General features: G+C 44.0%; 3 protein-coding genes, 1 long non-coding RNA gene and 1 other non-coding gene across 8 annotated transcripts; 2 read left to right on the top strand and 3 right to left on the bottom strand.

The window, feature by feature from the left end:
• Window positions 1-212: 212 nt before the first annotated feature.
• On the bottom strand, window positions 213-1,077 carry LOC127309569 (uncharacterized). Its single transcript, XR_007857221.2, has 3 exons — window positions 855-1,077; window positions 678-784; window positions 213-575 (listed from the first exon to the last, which is right to left on the bottom strand). It is a non-coding gene; the product is annotated as an uncharacterized lncRNA (long non-coding RNA).
• Window positions 1,078-2,426: 1,349 nt separating this feature from the next.
• LOC127307548 (SWI/SNF complex subunit SWI3B) lies at window positions 2,427-6,156 on the bottom strand. The gene is made up of 6 exons (XM_051338270.2): window positions 5,798-6,156; window positions 5,300-5,700; window positions 4,166-4,576; window positions 3,482-3,614; window positions 2,954-3,081; window positions 2,427-2,864 (listed from the first exon to the last, which is right to left on the bottom strand). The coding sequence occupies exons 1-6, from the start codon at window positions 6,036-6,038 to the stop codon at window positions 2,664-2,666; spliced, it is 1,515 nt and encodes a 504-aa protein (XP_051194230.1). The 5' UTR covers window positions 6,039-6,156; the 3' UTR covers window positions 2,427-2,663.
• A 134-nt stretch (window positions 6,157-6,290) lies between these two features.
• Window positions 6,291-6,487, top strand: LOC127311094 (U2 spliceosomal RNA). The gene has a single exon (XR_007857583.1). It is a non-coding gene; the product is annotated as a U2 spliceosomal RNA (small nuclear RNA).
• Window positions 6,488-6,815: 328 nt separating this feature from the next.
• On the bottom strand, window positions 6,816-10,021 carry LOC127307549 (mediator of RNA polymerase II transcription subunit 18). Of its 2 annotated transcripts, none has more exons than XM_051338271.2 (6): window positions 9,849-10,021; window positions 9,712-9,786; window positions 7,750-7,849; window positions 7,619-7,676; window positions 7,176-7,532; window positions 6,816-7,063 (listed from the first exon to the last, which is right to left on the bottom strand). In XM_051338271.2, the coding sequence occupies exons 2-6, from the start codon at window positions 9,748-9,750 to the stop codon at window positions 6,961-6,963; spliced, it is 657 nt and encodes a 218-aa protein (XP_051194231.1). In that variant the 5' UTR covers window positions 9,751-9,786; window positions 9,849-10,021; the 3' UTR covers window positions 6,816-6,960. The 2 variants fall into 2 exon arrangements, with proteins under 2 accessions (XP_051194231.1, XP_051194232.1); XM_051338272.2 differs by having other exon boundaries at window positions 9,712-9,778.
• A 73-nt stretch (window positions 10,022-10,094) lies between these two features.
• On the top strand, window positions 10,095-17,897 carry LOC127307547 (brefeldin A-inhibited guanine nucleotide-exchange protein 1). Of its 3 annotated transcripts, none has more exons than XM_051338268.2 (12): window positions 10,095-11,236; window positions 11,672-11,989; window positions 12,210-12,546; window positions 12,649-13,071; window positions 13,146-13,438; window positions 13,527-13,800; window positions 14,380-14,882; window positions 14,999-15,320; window positions 15,455-15,803; window positions 15,899-16,548; window positions 16,757-17,530; window positions 17,611-17,897. In XM_051338268.2, exons 1-11 carry the CDS (start codon window positions 10,251-10,253, stop codon window positions 17,363-17,365), a joined length of 5,064 nt encoding a protein of 1,687 aa, XP_051194228.1. In that variant the 5' UTR covers window positions 10,095-10,250; the 3' UTR covers window positions 17,366-17,530; window positions 17,611-17,897. The 3 variants fall into 3 exon arrangements, with proteins under 3 accessions (XP_051194228.1, XP_051194226.1, XP_051194229.1); XM_051338266.2 differs by having other exon boundaries at window positions 17,603-17,897; XM_051338269.2 differs by lacking the exon at window positions 10,095-11,236 and having other exon boundaries at window positions 11,987-12,098; window positions 12,200-12,546; window positions 17,603-17,897.
• Window positions 17,898-19,233: the final 1,336 nt, after the last annotated feature.

Raw genomic sequence — 19,233 nt, 5'->3', positions numbered from 1 at the left:
AATTTGTATTTTTCAATTTCAATCGGGGTAAAATTGTTCGATCTACTACCTCCGTCTTAAAAAAAGCTTCTCCATGTTCTTGATGTGTGCATGTACATCCGTATGTACGATTTGAATTCTATCTCAACTTGATATGTATTTGATCCGAGAGGCTGGTACATGCTAAAATCATCGCGCGCATTACTTAGCACAACTAGGAAATTGTACGCCAAAATACAGTGGTTAGAGCCACAACAAAATACAGTGGTTAGAGCCATCTACTGAATAACAATTATATACTATCTAAATCGTCTACCACAATCACATAACTGCTAGGACAGGGATGACAACTAATAAAACTGCCCAGATGAATCTACTTTTCTCCTCTCCCATCGCCTGAAGTTCATGTTCTAGATTTTCTACCACTTGATCAAATACGGCAAGATCTGTCTCAACTCTCAACTTCTCCTTGCGAATAAGCTCTGAATTCTTCTTTTCTTCCTCCATAGTACGCTTCAGCTCGAATATCATCAGGTTTTTACGGGCCAATTCATCACCTAAATTGGCCACCTTCTCCTCCAAATCGGCTTGCCTGGCTAACAATAACAATAATGGAAAAAAGAACAACTGAAATCACTCCAACAGGCAATGACGGCTCTTCAAATTAAACCGTAGTACAGAGAGCAGAAGCTAGATACCTGCACTTCCGACGAGGTAGGAGAAGTAGAACGTGGCCACGACATGATCGAATCCCCACCCTCGCCGGTGTACCCGCTACGACCAGACATTGAGGACTATTTCGCACCTGCAAACTCCAATAAATTACGGGAACCGAATCGATTAGGGGGCGGTGGAGGCACAAGCGGAGGTCTTACCAAGCGGTGGAACAAATCCCGGTCGTCGTGGGCGGCGGATCTGCTTGCGGCGGACTTTCCTGCGGTTGGTACAATGCGTGCAGACGAAACAAGTGCTGGAGCCGTGGTTGACATGCACCGCCGCAGTCCGTCCGACGCCGCTGGGGGACAGTGCCGGCGGCGCGACGAGGCACCGACGATGGTTGCTCCGTCCGAGGGTGGGGAACGAGCTGCCAGCAGTTCTCCGGTGACTAATGAGATACACAACATTAGGTTCCAGCATGTTTAGCATAAAATTCACTTTAGATTAAGCTGCAAAAATAGTCACCTGATGGGTCTAGCTTAAGAAAAATTAAATAGACGACCCCACTGGTCATTGGCTGCAGCAGCCCCACAGAGCGGCAATATATGTCTTTTCCTGAAAAATAGACGACCCCGCTGGTCATTGGCTGCGGAGGCCCCACAGATCGGCAATATATGATAAATAAATAGACGACCCCACTAGTCATTGGCTGCGGTAGCCCCACAGAGCGGCAATATATGTCTTTTCTAGACGACCCCACTGGTCATTGGATGCGGAGGCCACACAGAGCGGCAATATATGATTTTCTAAAAATAAATAGACGACCCCACTGGTCATTGGCTGGCAGCCCCACAGAGCGGCAATATATGTATTTTCCTGAAAAATAGACGACCCCACTGGTTATTGGCTGCGGCAGCCCTATAGAGCGGCCCCATTTGTCATTGGCCCTACCCATCAGCACGAGGCGGTCAGGGAGGAGCTGCCCCTGTGCAGCCCCACCCGGTCAGACTAACAGTCAAGGCCTCTGACCTGACGGCTACCGCCCGTTCCAACACTTGTGAGTGTTTCAAACTATAGAAGGGGAAAACTGGGGAAAAACTAAGGGGCTGGGGAAAACTGAGTACAACTAAGGACCTGAGGGCACGAAAATAGAAATCCCTTCAACTTTAGCCTACCCCAACTTGCTTGGGAGTGAAAGGCTTGGTTGTTGTTGTATTTGATTTGAACTTTCATTGTGATTTAAATTACTGCTGTATTGTGTGATGTTAAAACAATAATAATTTTGATCTGTATTAATGATATATTAACATTCTATTTTGTTTGAAATCATAAATATAGACTAACCTTAGTCCTTAATTGCTGTACCACAGGGTTGCATAGTAAAACAGATCCCGTAAACTGGTACAGTAAAGAATTTCCGGTACAAATTCACAAGATATGTTCAGGCGAAGCTCTAGTGGCACCAAAGAAGCGGTTTCACGTTTTTCAGCATATGCATATCCGAGCTGCTCTTATACTGACTTGATTAACGTAGAAGATGACCAAACATGATTAACGTAGAAGGAGAGAACCAAACATGATTAGCTATATCAGATTACAGCGTAATAATCAGATAACGGGCAGAAAATTGCGAACCAGACACTTTCCTAGTATCTTGCAAAAGATTTAATAAAACGAAGTAGCTACAATATGCAAGTTCTCGCTACGACGGTACCTTACTATTGCGATACACATCTTGAGCGGCCATTACTGACACCTGAAGAGGTACACACACATAGCCTGTATCAAACTTGAGAAAGAACACCGTTTCCATTAGCTAGACTACAAAAAAGTTTTTCTAGACACCATTAACAACATCAGATGAAGCTACACACAAATAGAATATATACTACTCTAGAGCCAGCAGAAGAAGAAATGTAATATAGTGTTTATCACAGGATTCAAGCAACATCTCCACCGTTGACAGGAGAGGAACTGAGTTCCAATTCTCACAGCACTCCCATGCTATTGATGAAGGTCCATTAGATTTAACTCGTGATGGTAACAGGTTTTGGTTTCTCCTCCTCATTGTTCTCAGCAATCACAAGGTGCGGTCTGCTCTGATGCTGCACAACCGCAAGTTGATCAATGAAAAGCAATTCCCGTAAATGATGGAGCTGCTGCCTCTCTCTCTCCATTAGCAACTCCTTCTGCTCAAAACGGTTTATCTTGTCTTGGATTTCCTTCATCTAAAAAGGATTTGAAACAATAGATAACAAGTCAATACAAATACCATCTTTTTTTTACCAATATCATCTCAGAACCCCAGCATTGGTACCTGGACATCCACTATGTCGGATAAAGATTGCTCTATATCCTTCTGTTCCTTTTCAAGCTGCACTTGTGCATTTGCAGATGCCTCTTTGAGTAAATCGTTGGCTGAAAACCCATTGGTGTAGGGAGATTCTGCAGAGGAAACTAATCAGGCCAAGAGAGCTCTTTTGAACAATTGCAACAAATATTTGTAGGAGAAGGTGATGAACTAAGCAGCATGATATGCATTTCAGCATGTAGCAACAAGAATCAAAATTAGAGGTTCGTCAAACTTTTACCCGCTCACAGGCCCATTCATGCACACAAGGAACTTGGAAACAAGTACATATACTCTTATATGCATATAGACCAATTATGATTGAGCTTATTGCTCCTAGCGCATTACTTGAACACTGCTGTCAACACGCTTGTGAATTATCATAGTTTGTACAGTGACATGCAAAGCAGTATGTTTAGCAACAATGCAACATCAATATGACAGAAGCAGCCAAAGAGCATGTCACACTCATATGGGCTAGAGAGCAGTTGCTACCTTCTTCCTTGGTGCTGCTGATTGAAGAATCAACCAGGCTGTCACTCATATCAACCTGGGATTGTGCAGAGATAGCTGCTTGAGCTGCTGCTGCCGCAACTCCTGAGCCAACAATGGCAGACAAGAACGCCACCTGATAAAACAATGCTGTTCCTCATCTTGCCCCATCAATAATTTTCTATGTTCAAAGTTCAAACTAGATGAATACAGCAGCTATTAGGGTATGGTGGACACCAGCATGTACACTTGTTTTGTGTACACTTATGTGCAAAACTTCTATGAAGAACAAATTCATTTTTTTAAAATTCTTTGTCAGAACCAATTTTAAAGTTTTCAGTGTTTCATGTCTGAAGTACGGAACATAACTATAGGTATAAACTTCCAGGTGAGTTAGGCAGGTCTTAAGCCACATATGTGTAGCTATACAAAAACTACTACCTCCGTTCCGAAATATAAACCTTTTCAGAAGGCTTATATTTTGGAACGGAGGTAATAACATATTACCATGGCATTCTTTTAACAAAGTAGTCATCACATATTAGTATTTCAAGTACAAAGCGAAAGAGACGTGTTGTCAGTATAGGCAAGGATTAGACCCACCGTTACTAATCATTAGTTTTGAATACTTAACTGCTGTACCAATTAAGGGAGTTAGAAACTATGGTAAAGACAGCATATACATACCTGAGCCATTATTGGATTGCTTGCATCTGCCAGTGGTGTGAGACGAAGCCGTTTTGAGATCTCTGCTCTAGATTCATCAGCAACGTCATCATCAGTCTCAAACTGCAACTTCTGATCCTTGGATCCCATGAACTGTTCTCCAAAAGGTAATCGGATGAGTCTAGCAATGCAGTCTTTCTCTGATCGACTACCAACATGTTCAGAAACCTTCTTCCAATTTTCTCCATAATGCAAGACAGCCTCAAGAAGGTGAAGAGTTTCCTTGTCTGTCCAATCTGATTTTGCATCTTCGCTAATTTCAACTTTCTTGAAGTCTGCTGGAGTAAGACCAGGCCGGTAGTTGGCACGTACATAGCATCTACAACAGATATTTATCTCCGCCTGATCATACGCAAAAGTGAAGGCGTTTTTCTGCAATTAAAACAGACAACAAGCTAATAACACTTTCATCCAAAATACATGAATGAAATGGATGCAATTACTATCTTGTTTGCATATATTTATTGCACAATTATGACATATACTCTCCACCTCCAGTTCGTGACACGTTTATGTGAACTGGAGGGACTAGTTCAAAACGAATTATGAAGCAACCTTGCTAATCTTTCCACATTGGCAGCCATCCAAAGAGTGGCACTGAGCCATCACAATACAAGTTGAAACCCTATTCCCCCTGTCATCTTTTCACCCTCTTTTTGTTGCCTGAACCACATAACAGTTGCAAGAGGAAGCAAGGCTCTTCCGACAGTCCCCGTACCCATGGCCTAATCATTGCTGTTTTAGTTTTTTTTTTTGTGTAGCAACAAACATTCTCCATGCTAGTATATATGACAGTTGCCATTTACCAAAATCTCATGTAATCCCTCCATTCCATATTAGTTGTTGGTAATTTAGTACTCCCTACATCCAAAAGAGAAATCTAAGACATGTTTCATGGAAAATCATATGGACGAGCTAAGATAGTTCTAACCAGATAGTAAGATAGTTATAGTCAATTGGAAAATCATATGGACGAGCTAAGATAGTTCTAACCAGATACAAATGTATGCAACATACAACCTAATCCGTAACACAAGTTTCCACATACATACATCTTGCTCGTAAATAAGCCAAAACAATGGGCAAATCACTCACCTTCTCACAGGTGAAATAGGCAGAGCCGCAGACGCTGCTGCACCCTACGCAGAGCTTCCTGGACATGGCCGCCCCAGCAGGCAAGGAAGACTGAGACGCCGCCGCCGCCTCCTCCCTCTTGTCTCTCCCCTGCTTCACCCCGGGCGCCGAGGCGCCATAGTTGATGAGCCCCCACTCCTCAAGGAAGTCGAAGACGCGGCGCACGGAGCCGACGTCGCCGATGAGGCCCCGCCTGGCCTCGGTGAGCGTGAGCCGCCGCGCCGGCCTCGCCCGGAACCTCCGCACGAGGGTGTCGCGGTAGTACGTGTACGCCTCGGGGCCCCGGGTCCCGGCCTCCCCCTCGAAGAACTCCGGCAGGAGGCGGCGCTCCGTGTCGCTGACGGCGCCGTAGGAGAACCAGGCTGCAGGCGGCGCCCTCGGTCAGCTAGGGTTCTGATAGGTTTACGAGAGGCGATGCGCGGGGGGTTGGGGGTGGGTGTGGGAGAGAGAGGGGGTTACCTGAGTAGCTAGGGACGTTGATGATGTACGGTGAGTCCTGGGTCGCGGGTCCCGCGGCGGCGGCGGCGACTGCGGTGTGAGGCGCGGTCGAGGCGGCGGCGGGAGGGATCTCCGCCTTGACGGTGCCGGCGGTGGAGGGGGGCTGGGAGAAGGGCGGCGCCTTGTACGGCGCCTGCGGAGGCGGAGGCACCGGCGCGGTGCTGGCGGTGGCCGGCGGCACCGGAGCCGGCGGTGTGGCCATCGTCGGAGGCGGGGCAGGCGATGGAGGTCTCTCGGTTTGTTTCCTCGCGTCTAGTTTGGGCTTTAGACTTTGCTGGCAGAGAAGGTGTCTCGTTTTGGGCCTCGGCGAATTTGTTTGACAGCCCACGCGGCCCAGCTACGTCGGTACGCACGACACGGAGCGCGCAGAAAGTTTAGTCCCACCTCGCCCGCGCTGAGGGGAGGGAGCCGGGGAGAGCTGTATAAAAGGAGGGGCAGAGGCGAGGGAGAACTCATACCTTTCTCGGCCTTTTGGCTAAGATCAAGTGTAGTATCTGTTCTTATCAGTTTAATATCTGATATGTGGGCCATGTGTCCACAACGATATTAAATTTATTTTTTGTGGGGGAGGGTCCACCGCAGTAGCTTGCTACTGGGGCCCTTGAGCGTCGCCTGGGCGTTGCACTACTGCCCTGGCCCGGCGCACCCCAACCAAAACAAATTCTCAGAGTTTCCTTTTGGTCGTTAATCAGAATCCTCTCCTGTACTTGTATTCAGATAGAGTCCTCCTGTCAACATCGAAGTCTGTCTAGGCTAATAAAGTCTTACTAAGATAAGAGTACTTGTTTTCATAATACTTGTAAAATCATAGTCGGCTGTGAGCATATAATAATAACAAACTACAGCTTCATTCACAAAAACAAAAGTTCTTCCCTTGAATGGATACAACAAGGTTGAGAGTTTTTCAAGTGTTTATGCAACATCTGACTGGTACCACAATGCACCTTACTTGTGGTGCCAAGGTTAAACAGGGCAAAACTGAATGCCAACAATACTGGTTTAACTTCGAGTTACATCACAGTGAAAATGGTATCACAATGTTATTCATACCACTTCAACTAGTTAGAATTACAAACCAGCATCTAACTGCAATGTCACACAGAAAGATACGTGTGACAAGAGATTTACAATGTCTTAGCACCACCACTTGACATGAGCGAGGCAGCAGCAGCACCGGCAGTCGGGACGATTCCAGTTGAGTTGCCTGGTTTAGAGAGATGCAGCAGCCTGCAGCACGTTTGTGGTCTCGCGTCAGTGAAGACATTTTTTAAACAGAAGATGAAGTATAGTAAAGATTACCAAACTGAAGCACTAAATATTCAAGCTGAGGGCTACTTACGGCGCTAGGTATTCACAGAAGGAGGTGACAGCGGAAACGACATCATTGTAATTGTTGGCAGTGCAGGGAGCTGTGATCTCCACCAGCTGTATTCCAGGAGTGACCTGCACAGCCTCGTCCGTCGCGTGGAGTTTCGGCATCTTGTTGGTGGAAGTCACGGTCACGGTGAACTGGGCACCGCGCTGGAACCGGAACGCAAAGCCCACCTTCAGAAGTTCGTGATCTAACTTGTAGCCTATAGTGTAGAAGTAGCGCAACACGTTGTTGCTGGCTTTGCTTTCCACGATTGTCCGCACCAGAATCGAGATCTGCTCTGCACCAGCACCTCTCATAGAACCACCGACATGTCTTATGGTCCTACATATGGATATTACCAGTTGCAGATTAGCGTAAGAAATTACGAGGAAGAGTAAAATTTCAGCAGCTGACCACAATCAGTTTACCAGGATGGTGTGGGCTGAGCTAAGTCACACAGCAAACGGACCTCTGATGGGACAACTCCTGTATGGTTGAACAAGATCAGTAGACATAACAATTGCTTATGACCACCAATAACACACAAATAAAAACTAACCTAGATTTGGTCCACTTTTAAGACAAAGCTCATGCACCCTAACACGTTCTTTTGGGACACCAGATAGGCCCTGGAGAAGAACCTCCAGAGCTTCAACATGCTGTATAACAAAAAAAAGAAGCTAAAAATGACATTAAAAAAAAAAAAAAAAAGGAAGTCAAAATGGATGTTGACATGATTCAGATCTCCATTTACAGTAAATAAACAACATATAATCATGCGATCCCTCCAACTGTGCATCAATGTTTAATATTATATCATAAGTAGTGCTCCCAAAGTGGAGCAATATGGTTTGACATATCACATATGGTGGATTGGTGGTCAGCATGATCTACCCATCATTGTTGTGATATACCTTTTTTGTTCTAGATTCATACTAGGTGACTACCAACTTGTCATGGAGTTGGAGACAATGAATCAATAAACAAATCTAGCATTAATTATTATTCTCGATAAACATAAATTCAGATATCACTTCACGCTTAAGAAATAAATAAAAACTTTGTCATACTACTAAGTACATATTAAGGATACTGTCAAAAAGTACATATTAAGGAGAGTTACATCAGCTGATGGATTTCACACGTGATTCTAGTTCAACATGAAGTGTGTGGCTGACCAACCCAGGGATAGCATCGATCTTAGCTATATTTTTCAAGGGATAGCACAAATCTTACAGTTTTAGAGACCCTGGTCATGAGAAGCCAACTGGTAAACTAGTGCAGGGAGACAGTTATACTGACAACTCCAACACCAAAATCAATACCCTAAATGATTGAAGTCTAAATATGTGGAATGAATTTCGCTTTACTGTGAACAAACAACATAAATATGTGATTCCCCCAACTGTACAGTAAACCTATTATATTATGATATCAGAAGTAGTGCCCTCAAAGTGGACAAATGGTTCGCATATGGTGGTCAGCATGATCTAATATCAATTTTGAGACATTTTTGTTAATGCTGTAGTGTTGATTCATTCCTTACTGATAGAGCAAGCAAGCAAACAACAAACGACTAGCGACTACCAACTTAGCATGGAGAATGGTAGATAATGAATCAATGAAAAAAAAACTCTAGCATCATTTATTATTCTCTATGAACATAAAGTGAGGATGCCACATCATGCTTATAGAAGAAATAGCGAAGTTAACTATCATCTTAAGAACAGACTAAGGAGAGATAAGTAGGACTGTGCTTGGTACTTGCTGTTTTTTACAGGTAATTCAGCATGATGCGTATAGTAGACTGAACCAGAGATAGCATAAACCTCAACACATGTACAGTTAAAGAGACCCCTTATGAGAAAAGAATAGATAGTTTATTGTAAGGAGATACTTATGCTGACAACTCCAACAACAAAATCAACTAAGAGAAACTTAATTTAAACAGTTAGACGCTAAACACTAAATCCTAGATACCACATCCTTGGATACAGGCATTACGACCACCTGAAAATCCAAAGGGCCTGTGTGCCAATTTTTTTTAATCAAATACGGACTAGTAGATATACAAGAGAGCGCAAAAGCTCAAGTCTGATCAACAAAGTTGGTGCATGTCAAGAGGGGCAACACGAAAGGTGTGCCATCCTACAAACAATCATAATTTACATAAATAACCACTCTGAACCCGACATGTAATTTTCCAGGTCATACTGTTCAAATCAGTCATGCATTACAGCATCCTTGACAGGTTCATTCCACAATACACGCAAATCATCAGCCTGACCTATGTTACGACATGCGATTCTTTCGGTCAATGTTCGAAGCCAGTCACGCATTACAGCATCCTTGACAAGTTTATACCACAGAGCTGACTTTTTTTTTTTTTTTTGCGGGGGTAAAGGAATTGTATTAATCATATATATGACCACAGAGCTGACTTGAACTATCCCTAGCAGAACAGCACGAGTAGCTACTGCGCGTACATCAATCACTAGGAAAACACAAGGAAGAAGAATACCTGGGTCTCGATGATACCCTGCACCACGCACTCCATCATCCAGGCGCGGATCTAGACGGCGCTACACCTGCGCACCTAGGAACCGTGAAGCTCAGTGGGATTCAACCTAATCGCTGGATGACTACAGACTCATATACCTCGAAACTCAATGGCCGGAGGCTGGGGCGGGGTGGGAGGCAGCAGGAACCCTACGCGCCGGCGAGCGAGAGCAGGGACGGCGACGGCGGCGACGCGCGTGAGGCGGGGGCGAGGTCAGGAGTCAATTGGGGCGTGGAGAATACTACAAAGCGCAGGGAGCAAAGTGCTAAACTGTACTAGTTCGGTAACGCCCAGATAAGAAGTCTCGCAGTTTACCCCGTGGAAATTCGAAATTCCAGTCCTACCCCTCCTCCTTCCTCTCTTCCACCCCACGCGCACTCCCACACGGAGACCCGTCACCTCCTCCGCATTCCCATTTCTTCCGCCCCTCTCTCCTCCAGATCTCTCCGCCTCCAATGACCACGGCGCCGGCGACCACCACCGCGTAGCGGCCTCCCTCCATGGCGTCCCCCACGTCGCCGCTCGGCGGCTCGACCCCCTCAGGCCGCGTGCTCGGCCCGGCGCTGGACCGCGTGATCAAAAACGCCGCGTGGCGGAAACACTCGGCGCTCGTCGCGGCGGCCAAGTCCGCCCTCGACCTCCTCTCCTCCTCCTCCTACCCGCCGCCGGACCCGACCTCGCCGCACCCCTCCGCGCTCCTCGGCCTCCCCCTCGCCGCCGCCGCCGCCTCCCTCCACGCGCTCATCCTCGCCCTCGACTCCGCGTCCCCCAAGGTCGTCGACCCGGCGCTCGACTGCGTCGCCAAGCTCCTCTACCACCGCCTCCTCCTCGGCGACATCGGCGCGGCCGCCGACGACGCCCCCGCCTCCCGGCTCCTCGCCGCCGTCCTCTCCTGCGGCGCGCTCAACGACGACGCCATGGAGCTCGCCACCCTCCGCGTGCTCGTCGCCGCCGCGCGCTGCCCCTCCATCGCCATCCGCGGCGACGGCCTCGCCCAGATGCTCAAGACCTGCTACAACATCTACCTCAGCAGCGGCAGCAGCGCCAACCAGCTCTGCGCCAAGCTGGCCCTCGCGCAGGTGCTCGTCATCGTGTTTGCCCGTGTCGAGGCCGACTCCATGGACGTGCGCGTGCAGACCGTGCTCATCAGCGACATGATGGACATGTCGGACCGCAGCTTGAACGACTCCAGCATTGTGCTCGTGGCGCAGGGGTTTATAAATGAGGCCATGGAGGGGAGCGATGTCCCGGAGCCGGGGACCCCCGTTGTGGCGGCAGATGAGGCCGATGAGACGGAGGAGGGGGGGATGAGTAAGATCAGGGAGGATGGGCTGGCGTTGTTCAAGAATCTCTGCAAGTTGTCGATGAAGCTCTCTACACCAGATAACCCTGAGGACCAGGTGCTGTTGAGAGGGAAGGTCTTGTCTCTCGAGTTGCTCAAGATGGTTGTGGACAATGCTGGCCCATTCTGGAGAACAAACGATAAGTATGATCATAGTTGCTGCCCTTGTTTCAGTTATCTGCATTTCATAATTCAGCCTTTTGCATTTCTATCTATGCAAATGTTGTTATTGCGGCGAATTAGAAGAATGTGGTAGGATTGACACACGAGGGAGGCAGAGGAAATGCCATTTTATTCATATTATGAATAACTAGAACAACTTAATACTATTTTGTTAAACTAGTTGAATGTCTGCACTTTCCTATGGAAAACAATATGCCCCAACCCATTACTCAGATTATGGTCAATAGTAATATGCTAACTTGCTATTTACTCAGATTATGGTCAATAGTAATTATTAAGATTATGTAGGAGAGGTTACTAGGTTTTCTTCGGTTATTTCATGAAGGAGCATTCCATTTTAACTTGACAGAGAGTAAAACATATACACTGAAGGATTTTTTTTTTCTGTTGCTGCAGGTACCTTGGAGCAATCAAACAGTATCTTTGTCTGTCATTGTTGAAAAACAGTGCATTGTCAGCAATGAGTATTTTCCAGCTTCTGTGCGCCATATTTGTGGGTTTGCTGTCGAGGTTTAGATCTGGGCTGAAAGAGGAACTTGGAATATTTTTTCCCATGCTTGTCCTAAGGGTTCTTGAGAATGTCCATCAGCCTAGTTTTCTGCAGAAGATGACAGTTTTAAATTTGCTGGAGAAGATCTGTAAAGAATCTCAGGTTCTTATTGATATCTTTGTGAATTATGATTGCGATGTTGATGCACCAAATATTTTTGAGAGGTATGCAAATCTCTTCCTGATGAATAGTAAATTTCAGTTATGGTGTAAGTTGTAAAACTTGAAATGCAACCGAGGGTCAGGGTGTCCTGTACGCTGTCCCTCGAGTCAGGTATGGTGCAAATAGTGATACATTGAGCTAAGAGCACAGTTCTATGGAAATTTAATTCTCTCTCTTTCCATCATATATTAAAGCACTTCTAATTCCAGCAGATATTTGCAGGACTGTCAATGGCCTTTTAAAGACTGCTCTAGGGGTTCCTCCTGGAGCTACAACAACATTAACCCCAGCCCAAGACCAAACATTTCGGATTGAGTCAGTCAAGTGCCTTGCAACCATACTCAGATCGATGGGTTCATGGATGGACCAACAGTTGAGAATTGGTGATTTTTCACCCAAAGTTTCTGAAGTTTCTTTAAATTCGATAGACAGTCCCAACATCCTTATTGGAGAAGATGGGAATGGAATTGATTATGAACTGCAATCCGACTCTTACAGCCCAGACACATCTGATGCTTCCTCGCTTGAACAGCGTCGTGCTTATAAAATAGAACTTCAGGTATGTAAATATTTGTGTGCTTGGATTATATTCTCTCCATTGTTAGTGTGTTTTGAGGGAGATTCACATTTTAATTACTGAATTATGCATTTTGTTCCGCAGAAAGGAATTTCCTTGTTTAACAGAAAACCATCTAAGGGTATTGATTTCCTCACTAAAAGCAAGAAGATAGGTCAATCCCCAGAAGATGTTGCTTATTTCTTGAGAAATACTGCTGGTTTAAATGCAACAATGATAGGGGACTATTTGGGCGAAAGAGATGAGTTTCCTCTCAAAGTTATGCATGCATATGTCGATGCACTAAATTTTGAAGGTATGGACTTTGGGGAAGCCATTAGGTATTACTTGCGAGGTTTCAGGTTGCCTGGGGAAGCACAGAAAATTGACCGGGTCATGGAAAAGTTTGCTGAACGATACTGCAAATGCAACCCAAATTCTTTTACTAGTGCAGATACTGCATATGTTCTTGCTTATTCTGTCATCATGCTCAATACTGATGCTCACAATATGATGGTCAAGGATAAGGTTAGTCAAATGATTGTTTGCCTCTGTTGTCAGTAAAAGAAGTTATACTTACTAATGGGATTTTCCTTGTGCAGATGTCTAAATCTGATTTCATCCGAAATAACCGAGGAATTGATGATGGGAAGGATTTGCCTGAATCTTATCTGAGTACATTGTATGACCAAATTGTCAAAAATGAGATCAAAATGAGTGCTGATTCATCAGTTCCACAAAACAAGCAACCTAGTAGTGTAATGAAACTCTTGGGCTTAGACAATATTATAAACCTTGTCAACTGGAAACAAGCTGAAGACAAGGCACTTGGAGCAAATGACTTGCTCATCAAGAACATACATGAGAAATTCAAAGCAAAGAGTGGGAAATCAGAGTAAGACCAAAACAACTATTCATAGCTAAACTTTTTTTTTTTTTTGCATCTGCTGATATATATGAATTCAACCTTGTGCTACATGCAGATCTATATTTTATGTTATTACCGAGACAACCATTTTGCGATTCATGATGGAGGTTTGTTGGGCCCCTATGATGGCTGCATTCAGCATGACACTTGACCAGTGTGATGATAAGGCTGCCACGTCGCAGTGTTTGCAGGGATTCAGATCTGCAGTGCACGTCACCTCTGTAATGTGCATGCAGACACAAAGAGATGCCTTTGTGACATCTGTAGCCAAGTTCACATATCTTCATTGTGTTGCGGACATGAAACAAAAAAATGTGGATGCTGTGAAGGTAGGAACTTGGAAGGCCAAACAGTACATTATGTTCTTTTGCAAATTCTGATCAATTCATACCTTGATCAGAAGGATATTATCATGCAAGACATCGCAGAAACGGCTTCCATTGATCAATTTAGTATGTTTTGAGTTTGAACAAAGCTAAATGAGGTGGTTAGATTTTTTAAGACACTATGAGAGAACATGAGCTTTTCATTGGTAAACTGGTAATGAATAAATAAGTTTAGGTGCATTTGTAAGCAAGCTTTAAAACTATATGGTTTACATTTTTCAGTGGAAGTAATGGCACAACACATTCGGAGTCTATATTAAAAAATAATCTTGCAGAGGCTTTTCCTTTCATTCTTTTGTCTTTTTCGCTACTTTGTCCCTTTGTTTTCCATATCTTTCACTATAATATCAAAATTCCCGAGAACAAATTGATTATGCCTATTTGGTCTCTTAATTTATTTATTTATAAAAAATACTTAGATGACTTCAGTAGTACTTGGTAGCTTGAATTTATACAAAAGTCTGTTGAAATTGCTGAGAACAAATTGCTTATGCCTATCTTCATACCAATTTTTCTATACAGGCTATAATATCCATCGCAATCGAAGATGGTGATTATTTGCAGGAAGCGTGGGAACATGTGCTAACCTGTCTTTCACGGTTTGAGCATTTACATCTTCTTGGAGAAGGATCACCTACTGATGCTTCATTTTTGACGGTTCCTCTGGTTGAATCAGAAGAAAAAACACAGAAATCAAGTACAACTACAGCTTCAAAGCGAACTAATGCTCTTCAGAATCCAGCTGTAATGGCTGCTGTTAGAGGCGGTTCTTATGACAGCATAACAGCAAAAAACAATGCCTCTCCATTAGTTACGCCTGATCAGATTAATAATTTTATATCAAACATAAATCTGTTAGACCAGATTGGCATTTTTGAGTTGAATCATATATTTGCTCATAGCCAAAGATTGAATAGTAATGCAATTGTTGCTTTTGTGGAAGCTCTTTGCAAGGTCTCAATCACAGAGCTACAGTCACCTACTGATCCTCGTATTTTCTGTCTAACAAAGATAGTGGAGATTGCGTAAGCTTTTGTCACATCTAGTTTATGAACCTATTACCAGATGCAAAGTAATGTCATAGCGCAGCTATGATCAACAACTTTTAAAAGTGGTCTAATTTAGAGCTTCATTTGTGCAGGCATTACAATATGAATCGCATACGTTTGGTGTGGTCTCGTATCTGGAAAGTTCTATCAGACTTCTTTGTGTCGGTCGGATTGTCAGAAAATCTTTCTGTTGCAATATTTGTTATGGACTCTTTGAGGCAGCTAGCTATGAAATTTCTCGAAAGAGAGGAGCTGGCCAACTATAATTTCCAGAATGAATTCCTGCAACCTTTTGCGGTTGTTATGCAGAAGAGCAATGCTTCAGAAGTACGAGAACTTGTAGTTCGGTGTGTCTCCCAAATGGTTTTAAGTCGTGTTAACAATATAAAATCTGGATGGAAAAGTGTTTTCACGGTATGTATGGTGCTCTATGGTTAGTTTGCCTTGATTATTATAGCATAACTTCGTACAGAAGCTAGTTCTTGAGAAACAACCTAGTGGGACATTCCTACATTATCACTCAATAATTACGACATTTCATCTTACAGGTTTTTACTGCAGCTGCTGCTGATGATCGGAAAAGTATTGTTCTGTTAGCATTTGAAACTATGGAAAAGATTGTTCGGGACTATTTTCCGTACATAACTGAGACTGAAACCACAACATTTACTGATTGTGTTAAATGTCTTATTACATTCACAAGTAGTAAATTTAGCAGTGATGCTAGTCTCAATGCTATTGCATTTCTTCGGTTCTGTGCTGTGAAACTTGCCGAGGAAGGATTTGTTTGTCATGACAAGGATACTGATCAGCAATCAAATAATTTAGATTCTTCAGATGGGAATGCCGTAGCGCACAAGGATGATCATGTTTACTTCTGGGTTCCATTGCTTGCTGGTAAGTTACCTTTTATTTCGCAGAGACTGCTGGATAAGTTTGGAAATGCATCACATTTGTAATATAGATCTTGCTTGAATTTACTTCCTTTTCAGGTCTAGCTAGATTGACAGCTGACACGCGGCCAACTATCAGAAAAGGTGCAGTAGAAGTACTCTTTGATATTCTGAAGGATCATGGGCAACTTTTCTCGCAGTCCTTCTGGACCAATATCTTTGAATCTGTTGTTTATCCTCTCTTTAACGGTGAAATCAGTACACCAAACAGCCAGAGTGATAGCACCGAGGACGATTCTTGGAATTTTGAAACTAAAACAGTGGCTGTTAAATGTCTAGTGGATTTGTATGTTACATTTTTTGACGTGATGCGGCCAGAACTCATTAGAGTCACTTCTGTGGTTACCAGTTTTATCAAAAGCCCTTCTAGACAATCTGCTAGCATAGGCATGTCCGTTTTTCAGCGTTTAACAGAAGGACTTGCAAGCAAACTCTCCAAGGACGAATGGAAAGAGATCTTGTTATGCTTTAAAGAATCTGCAGCGCAGACATTTGTTGTTTTCGAGAAAATAGTTAAGATGATGAAAGATATTGAAATTCCAGAAAAAAATGAGTCTTACTCTGAAGCAGAGCAATATTCAGAGCATGACATATACAATGAAGATGAAGAGGAAGCTAATATGGAAACATCATCTTATGCTATCGTCAAGATGAAAAATCATATGTCTCTGCAACTCCTAATTGTTCAGGTACTTAAAACTTTTCGCCAGTTAAATTTGGTGCCAGTCTCTTTTGTATAGAATGTCTTGCTGTATAGATTTAGTTCAAAATTCTGCTTTCCTTTGCACATTTTACCTACTTAAAATAGGAATTTGAAAAAAAAAATATTGCTACAAGAAGTTTGCATGCCAACAGTTATATTAAGACTGCACTCACCATTTCTTGGCTTCTCTCCAGGGAATTGTAAAATTGTATGAGACGCACAGGAGATCCTTTTGTGCTGAGCATATGGGCATAATGTTGGAGATGCTATCAGCCATTACATCCCATGCCAGTGAAGTGAGCTCTGAATCTGCTTTGCTCACCAAATTCCACAAATCATGCTCTCTTCTGGAGGTACCTGAGCCTGCAGTCATCCACTTCGAGAATGAGTCTTACCAGAGCTACCTCAAAATCCTGCAAGCTTTGCTTCACGACAACCCATCTTTGTCGCGAGACATGAACATTGAGTCACAAATTATGCTTGTTTCTGAGAAAATACTGCGAACGTATCTGAACTGCGCAGGTCATGAACCATCTAAGGATGCTTCTGGTAGAGACCTGGTTGTACACTGGACGCTACCTTTGGGCGCTGCTAAGAAAGAGGAACTGTCTGCTAGAACCTCAGTGGTCCTTCATGTAATGCGGTTATTGGGTGGCCTAGAGAGGGAATGCTTTAGGAGAAATCTGCCCCTCCTTTTCCCCTTATTAGCTAATCTCATTCGCTGTGAGCATAGCTCTGGAGAGGTTCAAGTTGCACTGTATGGTATCTTTCAGTCGTCAATAGGCCCTATAATATCGGCATAGCAAATATTACTTGTTTTATTCACCAACTGTACAATTTTGTCACTACACCGTGGTAGGGTAGCTTGATTGATGGTGGTTACACAGAAATATGAGATAAGAGGAAATTACAGCTTGACAGTGCCGTAAATTATTGAAACCTGCTCCTCCAGAATTCTGGTATTGAAGGTAAAAACCTCTTTTCTGTTTCTTGGCAACTTATTATCGACGTAGGGCAGCATATTAATCTGCTTGTGTCAGTTTTGCAGCATCATGTAACATCGACTCAGTTACCTGGAGGCAGGAGGCATTTTGAAGGGCATTTGCCCTCCTTTCCTAACATTAATTTTGATTCATGGCTTATCGTCGACACTGTTGGCTCTGACGGCAGATGAATATCTGTGGAGTTCTACAAGGGAGTGGTCAGATCACCAGTGAACAATTTTGTTTTTTTTGGGATGTAACTTTCCCCCCCTTGTGACGATAGCCTTGTATAGCGTTTCCATTTAAACCAATACTATAATAAAGTGGCATATATCATGTTATTCCTTTCCAATCTTTCACTTCTCGTGGAAATAAGTGATGTTTCGGTTCTTAATGGAAATACAATACCCCCTCCGTCTCGTGACACTTGTCTAAGATTTGTCCAAATTTGAATGTATCTATACATACACATTTTGACAAATCTAAGACAACTTTCTAGAGACGAATAGAGTAGAGGAATAATAATGTGGTTTGGACCTGTAAGAGAATAGACATCTCTACATGGGAAAAATATTAGGTTTCGATTCTTTAATGGAAATAGGCAAATAGGGTAGCAGTATGACACAAGCCGCTCTTATCCTCTTAATTTGTTTGTGCTGTGCAAGGCCAAGGGCCAACTGCTCTGGAAAACGAAGCTTGGATATATATACTTTGTATGTCACTATCCATGACTCAGGTTAACCGACTTCCTTGTTGAAAACTACCGCCCATCAAGGTATCAACACTCAAGTCTCGACTGAGAAAATGACATTTCGGTGTCATTCCGGCAGTTTTTTTTCTCTAGGAATTTGACCAGAAGCATTTCATTCTGGCAGGATTCAGGATTTTTTTTGTTCTTTCGCTGCGTTCTAGACATGCTTTTGCATGTTTTCATTTGCTTTTACGTGTTTGCGGAAAAAGAACATCTGTCCATGCTTCATAAAGAGTTAAGCAAACATGAAGTTGGCAGGAACTAGCAAAACTGAGATGCACAAAGTCAACAAGTACACATCACAAGAAGGGTAACTAACTACAACCTGCCTATCAAGCAGCACTAGTCCTATGGTCATCTTGCGCAGGCTGCATGTAGGATCTTTTGATGAACTCCAAGCAATCTGCGATGGCCTGATCGGCATGGAAAGATGCAGAACTCTCCCTGTGTCGCACCGCCGGCACCCCTGCAGCCTGTCTACAGTGGCTCGGCTTCTGCGCCGCTGATCTTGGGTTGGACCGCCTCTTGGGGCAGCAGTTGAGCCCTTCTAGGCACCGGATGACAAGGCCGGCGAGGCGGAACAGCCGCATGCGCAGCCGGAGCAGCGACCCCAGCCGCACATGCCGCACTCGACGGCGGCCTCGCCAGCCTTGCTTGCAGCTGCTTGCCTGATGGATCATCATCATTGTCACGGCAGAGAGATCAAAGAGACAAATACCCTTGGTATGGTCAGTACTGGTCTGAACTCTAAAGCCCTGAGTTGAGCGTGTGCAAAGTCCACCATGTATATGGCCTCTTATATAGGTGGGTGTGGGAGTGGGACACTACTGTACAAAATGCTGAGTGCTTAGCCCGTAGCTTTTGGATGAACTTGTCGTTAAATGAAAGCCAATAACTAACGCACAGGCTCAGCCAGCCGGCTCAGCCGGTCAGACAG

Source organism: Lolium perenne, chromosome 6 (genome assembly GCF_019359855.2).
Source record: "Lolium perenne isolate Kyuss_39 chromosome 6, Kyuss_2.0, whole genome shotgun sequence".
Taxonomy (NCBI): domain Eukaryota; kingdom Viridiplantae; phylum Streptophyta; class Magnoliopsida; order Poales; family Poaceae; genus Lolium; species Lolium perenne.
This window is presented reverse-complemented; position numbering and strand designations above follow the sequence as displayed.

Bases quoted from the DNA above. Each gene is read 5' to 3' on its own strand.
- LOC127307549 (XM_051338271.2), bottom strand. From the start codon at position 9,750: ATGATGGAGTGCGTGGTGCAGGGTATCATCGAGACCCAG. The intron at 7,533-7,618 runs GTAAACTGATTG...ATCCATATGTAG, and splicing joins GCTCAGCCCACACCATCCTG to GACCATAAGACATGTCGGTG. The intron at 7,064-7,175 runs GTAAGTAGCCCT...AACGTGCTGCAG, and splicing joins TTCTGTGAATACCTAGCGCC to GCTGCTGCATCTCTCTAAAC.
- LOC127307547 (XM_051338268.2), top strand. From the start codon at position 10,251: ATGGCGTCCCCCACGTCGCCGCTCGGCGGCTCGACCCCCTCAGGCCGC. The intron at 11,237-11,671 runs GTATGATCATAG...CTGTTGCTGCAG, and splicing joins TTCTGGAGAACAAACGATAA to GTACCTTGGAGCAATCAAAC. The intron at 13,439-13,526 runs GTAAGACCAAAA...TGCTACATGCAG, and splicing joins GCAAAGAGTGGGAAATCAGA to ATCTATATTTTATGTTATTA.
- LOC127307548 (XM_051338270.2), bottom strand. From the start codon at position 6,038: ATGGCCACACCGCCGGCTCCGGTGCCGCCGGCCACCGCCAGCACCGCG. The intron at 4,577-5,299 runs GTGAGTGATTTG...TTTTAATTGCAG, and splicing joins CCTATTTCACCTGTGAGAAG to AAAAACGCCTTCACTTTTGC. The intron at 2,865-2,953 runs GTACCAATGCTG...AATCCTTTTTAG, and splicing joins CCGACATAGTGGATGTCCAG to ATGAAGGAAATCCAAGACAA.